Here is a 15,335-nt window from a genome sequence, read left to right as displayed (position 1 = left end):
TGCTGCTCTCAGGCATCTCTGCCGTGACGAAAAGGCACAGCCCACATCCTGTTTCATACTCTGCTGCCAGGACACATGTTTCAGAAACTTTACAAGAGCTACTCAATATGTCATTGTAAGTCAGACTTTGTAGATGATTTTGTCCAACCACAGAGTAGACCCAAGGGCTCTGAGCACACTGAAGGCCGAGCAGAGTTAACTGACAATTTGCTGGGTGTCTTAAATATAACTTGGACTTAAGACATCTTCAACTTACAATGGTGTTGCTAAATGTAGCCCTGCCCTAAGTCAAGGAGCATCTCTATACTTACAAATTCCCAAAGAGCAAAACGCCACCTTACGTAACTTCATGCACTAAATGTCACATGGCCAACTTCTTGAGCCCTAAACCTATAGGGGTATTGTTCCACTCATTCATTTAATTAATGACCCTTATTTATATCTGGCTTGTATCAAGTATGAGACAGGAGCCTAATTTATACCTAATTCAGTATAACACCTGGTCCCCACGTGGTGGCGCTGCTGGTGAGGTTACAGAATCTTTACAAGGTACAGGCTTGCTAGAGGAAGAATGTCTCTGGAGGACAGGCTCTGAGCCTCACATGCCTCCAGTTCTTTGTCTTTGAGTTTCCTACATGCCACTGAGATGTGATCTGTTTCCCAGACCTTCTCTGGTCTCAGCCCTAACCCTAACCCTAACCATGGGACCTCCCCACAAAGAATTATCTGCCTAAATGCCACCCTGCTGAGGTGGAGAAATCCTGGTCCCATGGACCCTGCTTCAGACCTACCACCTGATCCATGGGGTCACTAGAGTAATAACTTTCTGAATGTGTGCAGCGAATCCACACGGGCTTCAGAAGCTCTTCATCCTCCTCCTCGACTTTCTCCGGAGGCACCTCCTCTGGCTCTTTTTCCTTGATGGACGTATAGTTCTTCTCTTTGCCAGAGCTCTGGCTGTCACTCCATCTGTCTTTTTCCTCCTCCCAACGAGCTCTCTTCTTCTCTCTGCTTGGAGAACGACTTCAAAAATGGGAGGAGGAAGGGGGAGTTAGTTATTGAAAATAACATTCCATTGTCTAAGCTACCTGGTGCATTTTCCCCTACATGCCCATGAACCATGCCCACACACTATACCAATGCACCACGCCCACACACCATGCCAAGTTTCACTAAACCAGTGATTCCCAAATGCCAGTCTGCTAGCATCCAAATCACCTGACTTATCTGTATAGAAATACAAATTCCCAGGCCCTACCACAGGCTTACTTACTGATTCATATTCTCCGGGGGTGGGGCCCAAGAATCTGTAGTTTTAGTAATCTCCCCAGGTAATTCTGGTGTGCTTCCGGCAGGCTCAGGAGTAACTGATAAACCGTAACTCCTAGAAGAAAAACACACTCAGAAAATATTTCTACTTATGGACGATCTCATCAAAGAAAATGACAGTTTTGAATCTTCCACATACTACTTTGCTAAAATAATGTTTTAAAGCTTCCCAAAGCCTGGCCTGCACTTGGCTATGAATTTAATCTAACAAGCTAATCCAGGAAGCAGCAGAAACACTCCTAACCTTGCTCTGGAAAAACAGACTTAAGTATTACACCAAGTCAATCAAAACTGTGGCTTCTTATGGTCCTCAAAATACTAATGTTAACTTAGTTAATAAAGAGGATACGAAATCTACTATACTTGAATTCCTGGGGCTTAAAAATACATAAAGATTAATCCTACAAATGTACTTGGAGAAAAATATCCATAGGGTAGATTCTAACTTAAGCCTATTAAAATTAGAACCTAAAATCCTTCAAAAAGACAGCTGGTGAGAATTGTCACATTATTAAATCAATGTTCGCCCCATGGTCTACTGATAAAATTACTACTACCCAATAAAGTTTGCCTCTAGACTTACGTGAAAAATTATTTTGAGACAGACACGGCAAGTTGTTGTGGTCTAAATAAAATGGCCCCACTGAATAATAAGGCATGGTATTACTGGAGGTATGGTCTTGTTGGAGAAAGCACATCACTGGGGGCGGGGGAAGGAGGAATTAAAGCTTTGATGTTTCAGAAGGGCAAGCTCACTCTCTCTTCCAGCTGCCTTCAAATCCAGATGTAGAACTCTCAACTCCTCCCCATGCCTGCCTGCATGCTGCCATGTTACAATGGAGTGAACCTCTGAACTGTAAGCCAGCCCCAATGAAATGTTTTCCTTTCTAAGTGTCCTGGATCATAGTGTCTCTTCACAACAATGGAAACCCCAGCTAAGATATGGCTCCTGCCTGCAACGCCAGCACTTTCGAGGCCAAGGTAGGAAGACTGTTTCAAGTTCTAGACCTCCATGTCAGCCTGGGAACAAATCTGAGACCCTGCCTCAAAAACTTCTATAAATTCTAGACACAGATATTAATTATAACATGCATTAGCTTTGTTACCACAAATCCAAAAGTGCCTCTCAAAAGAAACCTGTGGAGCCAGTTAGAAGGCTCCTCAGGTAACAGTGCTTCCTGCCAAGCCCAACAAGTGTGATGCCCAGATTCTGTGTGCTGAGAGGAGAGAACTGTCCCTGTAGCATACTCACAACAGACCTAAGCACGCCCTCCCCCATACCTACACACGTAAATAAGCAAACAAGTATGTGTTCTCTGTAGAAACACAAGCATAAGCCAGCAGATCTCTGAGTTCAAAGCCAGCCAGAGGCTACACAGAGAAACTCTGGGTACACTGGCTCAAGCCTATAATCTCAGCACTGAGGAGGCAAAGGGAAGAAGATCGCTGCAAGTTATCTACACAGCAAGCTTAAGCCAGACAGAGCTACATAGTAAGACCCCACCTCAATAACAACAAAGAAAAAGCAAAAAAAATAAAATAAAATAAAATAAAGAAAGCTTAAACATATTAAAAGTTATCTAAAATACTACTTACTAATAACAATTATATTCTGTATTTTTGATATTCTTACTCATTTATTTTTAATGTTTTTAATATTAATTAGACTATTAATTCATTGTAGCCACAGCTGGCCTCAGAGCTTTCAATTCCTGATCCTCCTGCTTCCGCCTCAGAAGTGCTAGGACTAGAGGGTGACCGACCACTGGTGTCTACTCTCCTCCTCCTACGTGCTCACCATCATAACAAACCTAATGGTAGGTTAGTTAACACTTCCCTTGCGGGAACACCACCACATCTTTGTAGGTTTGTCAGATCAATTACCTTAGTGTGTATACATCGTCTCTCCAAATATCTAATGCCCGTTTAAACTATCCTGGAAAACATACACAAGGTCCTATTTCCACACATCTCATCAAAATAGTATTTTTCAAATCTTTGCTGTAAGCCAGGATTTTTTTATTAAATTTTACCTGATGGTTGCATACGTGTATTTAACGCATTCGGGTTATTCCACCCACCCCTCTTATAAAATGACATACTCCTTGGATCATTCTTGCAAATGGACCATCCATCATCTCTGCTGCATTCCGAGCCTCTTGGGGAGCACACAATTGTTATGTCAATGCCATAACTAGTCTGTGTCTTCCTTGGTGAACACTGGTTATGTTACTGCCGCAAATAGAACCGATTTTCTCATCTCTGTCTTCATGTCCCCTACCCACAACAAGGGACAGCAGAGCTCAGAGTTATGACTGCTGTTTCTTCCCTGCTCCAACACGGCTATTCAGCTCTCGAGTCCTAATAAGACTTGGTATCTTAATTATCTACCCTCATTATCACTCCCGCTGCCAAGGTCTAGGCCATCGGATCACTCCCGCTGCAGACTAGCACAGCATTCCCTACCCTGCACCTTCAGGCCTCAGTACAATGTCTCTGAGTCCGCTCCACACCATCTTTTGCTCCACACCACCTTTCACTGCTGGGTTCCCAGAAGATCATGGGATTGTCCTCCCAAAAAGCCCTGGACTTTTACTCTCTCCTATTAAGAAGTAAGTATCACATTCATGACAGCACAATACTGAGGGGACACAATGGTGCTGTTTTTAATTTGCCGGCAGGAAACACTAAGCAACAGGTAGTCCTTTGTTTCTTTCTGTGGGAAAACCTCCGGGTTTCAACATTTAGATGGCTCTTTTGAGATAATATAAATCGCATTCATCAATAAATCACTATTCTTTCATAAGTGACCATTCTTTCGTAATGGTTTCACTCTAAATACTAGTTTTACTTACTAAATATTTAATAGGAGAATACTGATAACCAGTTTTTTTAACACAAAAATTCCTAATACTAACCTATCTATGCATGTATTCTTGGGGAAAAAAATAAATAAAAAACCTCTCCTAATTACTGTTCCTCACACTACTGAAAACAACTTGCTAACTGTTTTAATTCTAAGGTGCTTTCATCCCCAAAGAGACTGCCCTGTAGCTTCTCTTCCCTAGGCTGGGTTTTGCGATCTGGATAATCCCTGCAGTCCAGCTCGGCCTCCCTTCTTCAAGTGCTCCACAACAGTTTAAAGCCCTTTTTGTACAAGAAAAATTAGTTTTTGCCTAAGTAGTTTTCTGTTGCTTTATGAAATTTATAAATTTGTTTTCCTAAAACTCAACCCATTGCACTCAAGTATTTAGGATTAGAATAGAATTACATCATTTTGTAATTTTTGGTAAATGTATTTTTTTTAATGTGTACATGTGTTTTGCCTGCATGTATTTCTATACACCAGAAGAGGGCATCAGATCCCACTGCAGATGGTTGTGAGCCACCATGTGGTTGTTGGGAACTGAACTCAGGACCTCTAAAAGAGCAGTCAGTGCTCTTAACCGCTGAGCCATCTCTCCAGCCCGCTTTTTTTTTTTTTTTTTTAAGATTTTGAGACAGAGTCTTACCCCGCAGCCCAGGCTAGTCTGAAACTCAGCATTATAGCCCAGGCTTGGCTCAGACTCAGAGTGGTCCTCTTTCGTCAGCAGCCGCCCAAATGTTGGGACATGGGTGTGAGCCACCAGCACCCTCAGCTTCCTAAATCAGCTCTGCTGATTCACTGCCTAGTTTTAAAGTCCAGTGCTCACACGGGGAGACTCGGTTAGCACTCACTTGGAACGTGAGTGCTATGCTTCAGACAAGAGGGAAACCGAGTCACTCGCACTTGCATGGAAAGATTACCGCTTAGAGAGGCCGGGTGACTTCAGCTAGAAGCAAAGCTGAGAGAGGTAGTCATCAGCCGGCACTGTCTGACCCCAGGACGCACTCCTAAGCGCCATGATCTAAGACCACAGAGTTCCTTTCAGACACAGAAATGACGTTCTCAACTGCAGCCATCACAACTGTGCCGCTGGACTGCTAAAGGTGTCTAACTGAACACTTGGCTCTTTTCCCTCACACAAGCAAATTGAAGAGCATACTGATGATGAATTTCAGGTTTTCATCTAGACGTATATTCTTTACTCTAGATTGAGAACTTCATGGTTTTATAGCACTGTGGGTCCACACATGCATACTTACAGACAGACAAACAGACACACTTTCTAATTGGAGGACACTTGGTGAGATTTTCCTCAGCATTAGGTCTGTCTGTGCCAGAGCTGTAATGAAGACTTGACAGAATTGGACAAGCACAGAATTGTAAGAGGTACTGCTACAATCGCTTACCTTCCAGATCTCTTATACTCTTTTTTGTAGGACCTCTCCAGAGATGGCGATCTGCGGGTCTCTCGGTGGCGGTGTCTCTCTCGCTCCCGCTCTCTGACAGGAAATAATACATAGCTGAGAGACTCAAAATCACCAAGTCTTCACTGAACCTTCCTCTGAAGAAATTACACATCTGAGAACATTTTAGGGAGTATTCCTTATTGCTCCTCAGTTTACTGAGGGACGGGCATACACTCCATGGGCAGTTTTGGATGTTATCCCCCAGTGTTCAGCACCTGTCTTAGAGTTTCTATTCCTGCACAAGCACCATGACCAAGAAGCAAGTTGGGGAGGAAAGGGTTTATTCAGCTTACACTTCCACACTGCTGTTATCACCAGAGGAAGTCAGGCCTGAAACCCAAGCAGGAGCTGATGCAGAGTCCATGAAGGGATGTTACTTACTGGCTGGCTTCCCCTGGCGTGCTCAGCCTGCTTTCTTATAGAACCCAGGTCTACCAGCCCAGGGATGGCACCACCCACAATGGGCTGGGCCCTCCCCACTTGATCACTAGTTGAGAAAATGCCTTACAGCTGGATCTCATGGAGGCATTTCCTCAACTGAGGCTCCTTTCTCTGTGATAACTCCAGCTGTGTCAAGTTGACACAAAACCAGTCAGTACAGCACTCAACACAAGTCTCTCATCTTCTCAAGAACTTTGAATCAGCAAACCTACAGCCAAAGAACCCTCTCACTACTGGCCTCTAGAAAGCCATTGACTTAACGAATAAATTCGGACTAAAGGTCTTACAACAAAGACAGGAACAAGCAGGGTGATAGAGTGCCCTGAGCCTTAGGGAGGGAGGGCCCTTGAGCTGCAGCTGGGAGTACTCAGTGACCCACCAGACTTCGAGCACATGGGCGCTACTTTCCTCTAGAAAAGAGCCCCAAATAGGCAGATTTATCTCAAGTGAAATGAGAGATTGAGAAAGTCTAAAGCTTTAATACAGTATCAGCTTGAGTCTATCTGACAGATGCAGTGAAGACCTAGAATAAAGCCAGCACCCAGTGTGTGCAGCAGATGCACCCAGATGGCCAGCAATCTGAAGGAAGAAGTCATCACCCAACTGAAGAAGGGAGGTGAGGAGCAGAGAGATGACCATTCCCTTATTTGAAGCTTTCAAGATTAGAATATTTATCAACCTTACAAAGCTGGGTATCCCTTAATTTGAAAATCTGAAATCTTCAATTTCCAAAACTTTCTGAGCAGGATGTAACATCTTGATTCTTCAGACTATAAATCTAAAACATCTGAACTCAGAAATAGCACCTACCCACCCCCCCCCCCACTTATAGCCAAGAAATGGAAAAACAGTAAAATCAAATCAGTCGAATTCAACAGCTACTTAGCAATTCAGACACAAAATATTTTTCACTTAAAGATTACCTCATTCACAAGGAAGATTACTCCAAGTTATATGATTCTGGAATACACAAATCCTCAGGTGAATACCAGCAAAATAAAACACCCAGAGGTGGGAACTCACTGCCCATCTGAAAGACTTCTGAGACCACAGTTTAAGGAGCCTCAACTACAGCGTAAGGGACAGCTGCTTCTAGTTCCAAAGTGAGGACCCAAAGACAAAATGGCTCGATGCCCGACCACCCTGCAGAACCATGTGCTAGTACCCCAGTCCCAGGTTTCTCTCCCCACACTTTAGAACAATCCTGATCTTTGATGGTAACAAGGACATAGAACTCTTTCTGCAAAGTCTGCCTTGGAACAACATCTATTTATTGCTATTTATATTTGGGGCACAGGAAAGCATGTAAGCGTTCCATGGTCTCTGCTCTGACCATGGATATGATGTGACTGGCTGTTTCAAGTTCCTGCCTCGTATTCCCACAGTGATGGACTATAACTTGGAATCAGAGGCCGAAATAAACCATTCTCCCCTAAATTGTTTAAGCTTTTTGGGTTTTTTTTTTGTTTTTGTTTTTAAGATTTATTTTTTATTTATATAAGTGCACTGTAACTATCTTCCATCACAGATGGTTGTGAGCCACCATGTGGTTGCTGGGAATTGAACTCAGGACCTCTGGAAGAGCAGTCAGCGCTCTTAACCGCTGAGCCATCTCCCCAGCCCTCTTTAAGCACTGGGACACATTACCTCCTGTAAAGATTTTTTTTTTCTAATTTAGAAAAATTTGGTACTAGAAAAAAAAATCTACAACTAACAGTATTTTTCAAAGACAACTTCCCTCCATGAGAACATTTCAGCGCAGGAAAACAGGCTAAAGCTATTTGGAGACGATCACTTTAGTCTTGCTTCGCTTTCCCAAGGCAATGGTGTCACAGCACCCTGAACAGCTCTCTCAGGTCAGTAGTGAGCAACCTGAAGGTGACCACGATGAGCAAAACGTGGCTTAAGACAATATGAAAGAAATTAAAACAATTCTGCGCAGTGTCATGAAGAGGAAAAGGCCACAGTGGTCTACACCGGGCATTTTGGAATGTTTCCCTGAACCGTTCCAGGACGACCTGGGCTACCGAGAAACACTGACTCAAAACTCCAGGGGAGAAAAGTGCACAAGCTTTAGTTGGTCTGCAGACAGAAACACGCCGTGTCGGTGCCTCTGCAGCTCCATTAAGGAACTCTGCGCCTGGGCTCACCTGCTCCTTTCGTAGCTGCGGTGGCGAGGGGGTGGCGTCCTCCCCCGATCGTATTCAGAGCGGTAGCGGCTATCCGGTCTTCTCCTTTCGGGGCTGCGGCCGCGCTCCCTGCGCTCCAGGGACCGATGCCTCTCACCTCGCCCGTGACTGTGATCTCGGTGCCTATGGTCATCATAGTGTTTAAGCCTTTCGGGGGACCGTCTCTCACTCTGAGCCTTCGGGAGTGAGTAAGGGGGGAGATGTCTAAAATGAGGAGTGCTGCTGTTACTAGCGCTGGCTGGGAAGGAACTGGAGTTGTTCTGAAAACTGTTGAAATTGGGAGGTGGGAAACTGTGCGAGTATCCCGGAGGGTACTGATAATTAACCTGCTGCGGCATGACGGGAGGGGGAGGGGGGTGGGGCATGGACGGAGGGGGGACCATGAAAGGGAAAGTGCCTTGTCCAGGAGGTGTCCCAGAGACTGGGGGGTTATTGGAACAAGGCATTGGAGGGGGCATGGGTGGGAAACAGGGAGGCACTGGGAAAGGGTGTCTCATCTGGTGGTTGGGGTAGGGAGGCCTAACCGGGCAGGATGGGAGAGGGCCCTGTGCTGACGGTGCAACTGGTGGAGGATAAGGTGCAAAGTCTGGTCGTGGGGGCATAAAGTTGGGGGCTTGAGAGTTCGAGAACGAGGAAGAAGGGGCACTCGGAGGCTCATATTGATATTGTGCAGGAGGCTGCTGAGGGTGAAGAAGTCTCAGATTTTGGGGCCTGAAAGCTGGTGCTGAGGGTCTGGCTCCATGTCCTCCTCGTCCCCGGGGACACCCTCGTCCTGGGTGGTACGACATTCTGTGACTTTTTAGAGAAAAGAAAAGGAGAAATCACAACACTGGTCTCACCAAGAGCCACAGTGTGGAGGGAAGTGATTCCTGCAAGCTGTCCTGTGACCTACACACATACACATACACACACACACACACCACTCAGCAAACACTATGCAAACAGGTTTCCTGAACACCTAACTACACAGATGAGCCCCTAGGCATTTAATCAGTAGCACCAAAATATTCAATCCATATAAAAACTCCTGTCCTAAAATCTTTAAAGCCAGCTCTTCTTTCTCATCTCTTCCACACAGCCCACCACTACAGCCAACCCCTGGACCCGACAGCTGTCCCTCCTCCTCTCCACTCATGTCCTATTCTTTCCCTCTAACCTTGCTCAGCATCTTAACAGCTCATTTGTTAAAACAACCGAAGTAGCTCTGATCCACTCTGCTTTAGTCACAGAACCAGGCAAAGCCTCAGACCCAGGAGGAGCCAACATTTCATTCCCTGAAGGCCAAGCAGAAAACAGGACTGCTGAACGCCACTGAAATGGGCAGGCCAGTGCCCATGTTATCTCAGTCAGCTTCTGCCAACACCTCCCTGGCACCCACCAGCAGGCAGTTTACTTTCCAGACCACCACGGATGCCGCGTGCCATCCATGGGCATCCTTCCTCACATCTCAACCCCTCCTCCTCGTTTACAGTAACCTCTTCTTTTAACAGAAACACCAACACCATCAGAACTGATGCTGTTATCAACTCACCAAACTCATCTGCATCCAACCCCATCCCCAACTTCCTGCTCCTAGCAAAGCTTATCTTGCTAGAAGCACCTAGGGCTCCATCCCCAGACACATCCTTGGGACTAGGGTACCACTTTCTGCCTGCTATCTCCCAGTCTATTCACCATGCAATGCTTGCCTTGGCCTCCAGTTCTCCCTCAGCTTTGCACTGCCTTTTTCCATGCTCAGACTTCCTCAAAATGATGGTATGGACTGAATGTTTTTGTTTCCTCAAAACCTATATTCCTGTGGTGCTACGTGGAGGCTGGAGCTTGAAGAAGTAACTAGGAATAAAGTAAGTCTCGGGTGTTATTAAAGCGAGTCATGAGTGTGGTGGTTGGAATGAGAAAACCCCTCCCCACCCTACCCCCCCCCCCCGTTTGTTCATGTATTTGAACCCTTGGTCCCCAACGAGCAGAACTTACTAAGAAGAATTAAGACTTGGAGGAGCTGTCACTGTGGGCAGGCTTTGCAGTTCCAAAAGCCCACACCAGGCCCCGTCTTACTCTTTCTGTTTCATCTCTCTCTCTCTCTCTCTCTCTCTCTCTCTCTCTCTCTCTCTCTCTCCCCCCCCCCCTCCCTCCCTCCCTCTGTCCTTTCCTGCCTGCTTAAGCTCTTAGTTCCTCCCTGCCTGCCACCATGAGAATACCTCCAGTCAGATGCTCTCTTACAAAAGTGGCCAGATTTCTGGTGTCTCTTCACAGCAACAGAAGAGTCCCTGTGACAATGGGGTAACCTCACGATGAGATCAGTGCCCTTATTTATGAAGACAGGAGAGAACCTGGTCTCCATATGGTGAAGAAAGATACTGGAAGAAAGCCATCTGAACAAGAATTATGACAAGAGGCTTCACCACAAAAGCAAACCTGAAAACTGACCACTGGCACCATGACAAAAGCCTACAGTCCTCCCTCAGAATGCAAGCAGGATTAGTACCAGGACCTTTATTTCTACAGTCACTGAGAAGCAGGGACGCTCAATTCCCTTCCAATAAATATCATTTCTTAAGTATCAAGACATATACACATACCAGGGAGTCATCCTGAAGCCTTTTTCTCCCTTCCCTTATTTAACTAAAACTTTATCTCAAAACTGGCATAATGTATGTGTCATTATATGTAATAAAAAGGTTTGAAGTCTGTTTTTTGTTTTGTTTTATGTTGGTTTTGTTTGTTTTTTGAGATCTGGTCTCATTCTGCAACCCTAAGTTGCCTGGAACTTGTTATGAAGCAGATTATGATCTCTGGAACTCACAGAGATCAGCCTGCCTCTCTGCCTCCCAATAAAAACCCCTGCCATTTTCTTTGCAAATACTTTAATAATAGTTAATAAATAAGTACTTCCTTAACTAGCTACAGTAATATTCTTCCTGCTCGTTCAGCAACACCACGAGACTTCTGTGATGACCATTCTTTGCTGTCAAACTGGTTATCATTAGAACCAAAACCCAAAACCTGAAGCCACGGTTGGGGATTTTTGCTTAATTTATAGTAGGAAGATCTACTTCCTATCCAGATCTTTAAGGTAGGGAGACACATCTTTAATCTATCTGTACCTAATCTGGGCCACACCTCCTTGCTGGCAGCCTACATAAGGCCATGGGAGAAGGAAGCTTTTGCTCTCTTGCCTGCTTGCTCTTGCCCTGTGAGCAAGTTCATTCCTTCACTCATAGTAAAGCCTGCTTTGATTAGTTTCTGGCCTATACTGAAGAGCAGCTCAGACTCATGGACTAAGTAACTACAGAATGGCTGCACCTTCACAGACATTCACGGCCAGCCATTGTTGGGTTAGCCAGAAAAAGTCTAAGCTATTCTCCCAGTCTTCTTATGAAATGAAAGAGAGTCACTCTACAAATTCTTTAACTCTAGAGAACCTGACTAATACACCTTCCTTAGATTTCCTGCTCTTACAATACCGTGTGAAATACCTCTTATAATACGTCTTAGCAGGTCCTGTAAGCATCACACTCCACCAATAACTACGTATTGTGCCTTCAGAGCCGACGGCCCATCAAGAAGTGTGAGCTTCATGAGAGGAGAGTTCTGGGATGTTTCATTGACTCTTCTGGTCTGGTTCCTAGCCCTACACATAAACCTCTTAACAAGTCAGGACCATAGGTAGCCGAATGAGCTCAGTCCTCACCCTTGCCCTGTATCAGAAACTTTCCCAACCTCTCTGGCCCGCTGCCCTCTCTTCTCCAGTCTCTCCATTTCCAGCACATCACTCACCATGTATTGCTTTGCATTCCGACGCGTCCCTGTAGATGACGCTACATCTTCCACTCGCGATGCGAATTCTACAAGACAGAAAAGGTTTAAACACATTTCTGAAACTGACAGTGCTAAAAAGAAAGAAAAAGAAAAGAAAAGAAAAAGGAAAAGGGTTGTTTTGTTTACAATTATCAGTAATTTTAAATCCTCTAATGTGTGGAGCTCAGCCCATTTAGAAAATCAGAAAGATACTGAGCTATTGTCGATTTTCCAAGCAAACTGCTGTCCTCATTATTGGGGCGGTGGTGTTGACCCAAAACGATCTATCGCTAAACTGACCAGAAGCACAGTCACCTCCCATCTCTGGTTTAGTAAAAAACTGAAGGAAAGGCTTCCTCCACCCTCCACAGACAAATCCCCCTTCACTATAATATAAAGTAGGCAGCACAAAAACCCCTGAAACCTGAATTCAAATCCAAATACAGTCACAACCTAACACACAGCGACCATTTCTTTCCTTTCCTTCTCAGCTCTTCCCACAGAACAGTGTAAACATAAATGAAATTCCACAAGGTCCTTTAAAGCACACTGAATTGAGAACACACAAGGACACAAACGCATGCACATACATTTTGGGCTATCCTAGCCCGGGAGGGGGGTCAGGGCAGAAACAGGCAGATCTCTGTGAGTTCAAAGCCAGCCTGGTCTACAGAGCTAGAGCTCTAGGACAGCCAAGGTTCTAATGTATGACCATCTTTCCAGGGTCTATTGCAAAGTCCAGTTTCCAGCACCCATGCTGGATGGCTCACAACCGCCAGAAGACCCAATGCCCTCTTCTCACCTCTGGAGGTACCTGCACACAAGCACACATACAAGTATGTAGACTAGAGGTTCTTCTCAACCTTCCTAATGCTGTGACCCTTTAAGACAGTTCCTCATGTTGTAGCCATAAAGTTATTTCATTGCTACTTCATGACTGTAGTTCTGCTACTGTTATGACTGTAGTTCTGCTACATGTTATGAGTAAATATGTGAGAGGCAGGACATCTAATATGAGACTCCTGTGACTTTCCATTCATTAGGCGGATCACAGCCTGCAAGTCATTCTATAAACCCCCTTTGTATACATGTAGATTCATTCTGTAAGTTCTTTAAGTCTAGAGAACCCTAATACACATGCACACATACACACATATATACAAACATACAGACACACAGACACAAAAGTAAAATTTTTAAAAATGTTTCTATCAAACTGACATTTATATGTGTGTGTGTGTGTGTGTGTGTGTGTGTGTGTGTGTGTATGTGTGTATGTGTGGGTCTATATATGTGCATGTGTTTATATATATACATATATATACACATACATACATATATATACATATAATTGAGTTCTATCAATTACTGCTTAATAAACAACAGCTACCAAATAATAGGATTAATGATTGCTCCTCAATCCAATACTCTCACAATTAAACTTGGACCTCAAAGAGCTACTACTGGTATCACAGCCCAGTTTGAGGAAAAATACCATGCTTGATACCCAAGGCCCCACAGAACCTGAACCCAACTTCTTCCAAGCTTATCATCTTATTTCCTTCTCCACAAAGCCGTCAGCCCACAGTTTCTGGACCACTCAACATACCAAGCATTATCATCACACTTCTTTGCTTCCGTTCTCCCTAACTTGTCCAATGAATTCCTACCCATCTGCCAACCTCTTCTTGTGCAGAACTCTGACTTCCTTTGGGAATCCAATCTCATTCCTTCTAGGCTGCTACTGCTTAGTGTCTACTCACTTCATTTCCAGAACTTACCAGAATCCGCCGTATGTGACAACCATGTGTACCCATGCTGAACTCCTGCAGCATTTACTAGATCCTTGAAATCATGGGTTTATTCGGTCATTCCTGCATCCTTCACAGCCTCTGCACACAGAAAACAGCAGGTAAGTTTTAATCTCCCTGAGTACGTATCTAAATCACGACGTTTACACTTCCGTTCCATTTCTCCCCACAAATATACACTTTCAAAACCATCTGGGAAGTGGGCGTATTCATTGATTCCATCACTTACTGAGCTAATACACTGTGAGACACTGTCCCAAGCTCTGCAGGCTCAAAGATGAATGAAGGCACACAAGCCTGCAGAGTTCAAGAATCACAAAACCCAAATACAAATGTTTATATAATAATAACAACAACAATAATACAATGTCCCGAACCCTACAAAAAGAAAAATGAATGTGATACATACAAGAAAATAAGGATGTAAGGAGTCGAGGAGAACAAAAAACGCTGAACTGAAGCTAGAGTTGGACAACGTGAGGGGAATTAACACCTCTCCACAGTGTAAAAACGAACGGCACACTCCGTTACAAAAGCTAGACAATAATGTACCACTGTACTGTGGATGCAAAGTTTCATTCAAGTCAATGAATTTAATGCAGGTGGGAAATGCCTATTTCTGGGCTGCCCTTTGAAAGCAGGGAAACCGGGGGGAGCTACTCTGAACAGTTTACTTGTCCCGGACCTGCAATCGACACAGGAGAGTTGCAAGGTGTGCCTAGAAGTCGCTGAAACCCCGCAATATCCCCAGGTTGAACCTGCAGCCCGGCCTCTCCTGCTAGATGATGAGCAATTGCGTGTTGGCTGGTTTGCATCTCCCGCCAGCCTGCGAGGTTAAGTGCGGGACTCCAGGACTCGCCTCCCTCTGCACCCGGGCGGCCCCAAGCCTGGATCAAGGCTTGTGCTCCACAAATAGAAGAAAGGCATCCCATCCCGCTGCTCCGTATCCACAGGATCTGTACCAAGGGTCGCTCTTTCGCCCTGGAGGCAGATCTGCCCCGAAGCTGCCATTCACAACTCCCAGGATTGTTTCGCTCAGCCCCGGACTCCATTTAAATCCCGATCGTCCACACTCGTTCTCCGAACGCCCATCAATCGCCCCCGTTTACCTACAGAGAGTGCCTGGGTCGCCGCCACCAAAGCAGTGCCTGGTTACTATAACAGCCTCCACGACAGAGGCGCCGCCCGCGCCTCCGGAACAGGAAACCCCGGGAATTAAGAAGCAAACCCGGAGAAAGCTGGGCCTGGGGAGGGAAAACTCTTCGGAGAGCCTCGCGGCAGCTTTTGCGCCGTAATTGGCAGGTCAGCGAGAATGACGGGCGTCTAAACCAATCGACATTTTGTACAGTTCTCACACCCGCCCCTCCACCTTTTTAGCCTCCAATCAGGAAGCGCAACCGGGTGAGCGCGCGTTTCCGCCGCGAATGGGCCGTGG

General features: G+C 45.2%; 1 protein-coding gene across 3 annotated transcripts in view; it reads right to left on the bottom strand.

The window, feature by feature from the left end:
- DROSHA (drosha ribonuclease III) overlaps positions 1-15,134 on the bottom strand; it is a 103,745-nt gene extending 88,611 nt beyond the window's left edge. For 2 of the 3 annotated variants that reach the window (XM_080933898.1, XM_080933900.1), the window contains exons 1-7: positions 15,014-15,131; positions 13,871-13,981; positions 12,069-12,136; positions 8,253-9,086; positions 5,602-5,694; positions 1,274-1,384; positions 792-1,023 (exon numbers count right to left, since the gene is read on the bottom strand). In XM_080933898.1, the coding sequence (XP_080790024.1) occupies positions 792-1,023; positions 1,274-1,384; positions 5,602-5,694; positions 8,253-9,086; positions 12,069-12,085 (1,287 nt within the window). In that variant the 5' untranslated portion in view covers positions 12,086-12,136; positions 13,871-13,981; positions 15,014-15,131. Of the gene's footprint in view, positions 1-791; positions 1,024-1,273; positions 1,385-5,601; positions 5,695-8,252; positions 9,087-12,068; positions 12,137-13,870; positions 13,982-15,009 lie in introns of all 3 variants that reach the window. The other variant, XM_080933899.1, reaches the window with a different exon arrangement.
- Positions 15,135-15,335: the final 201 nt, after the last annotated feature.

The sequence above is a fragment of the Micromys minutus genome (genome assembly GCF_963924665.1).
Source record: "Micromys minutus genome assembly, chromosome: 20".
NCBI classification, from domain to species: domain Eukaryota; kingdom Metazoa; phylum Chordata; class Mammalia; order Rodentia; family Muridae; genus Micromys; species Micromys minutus.
Note: the sequence above shows the minus strand (reverse complement) of the source record. Positions and strands in the feature narration are given on the sequence as shown.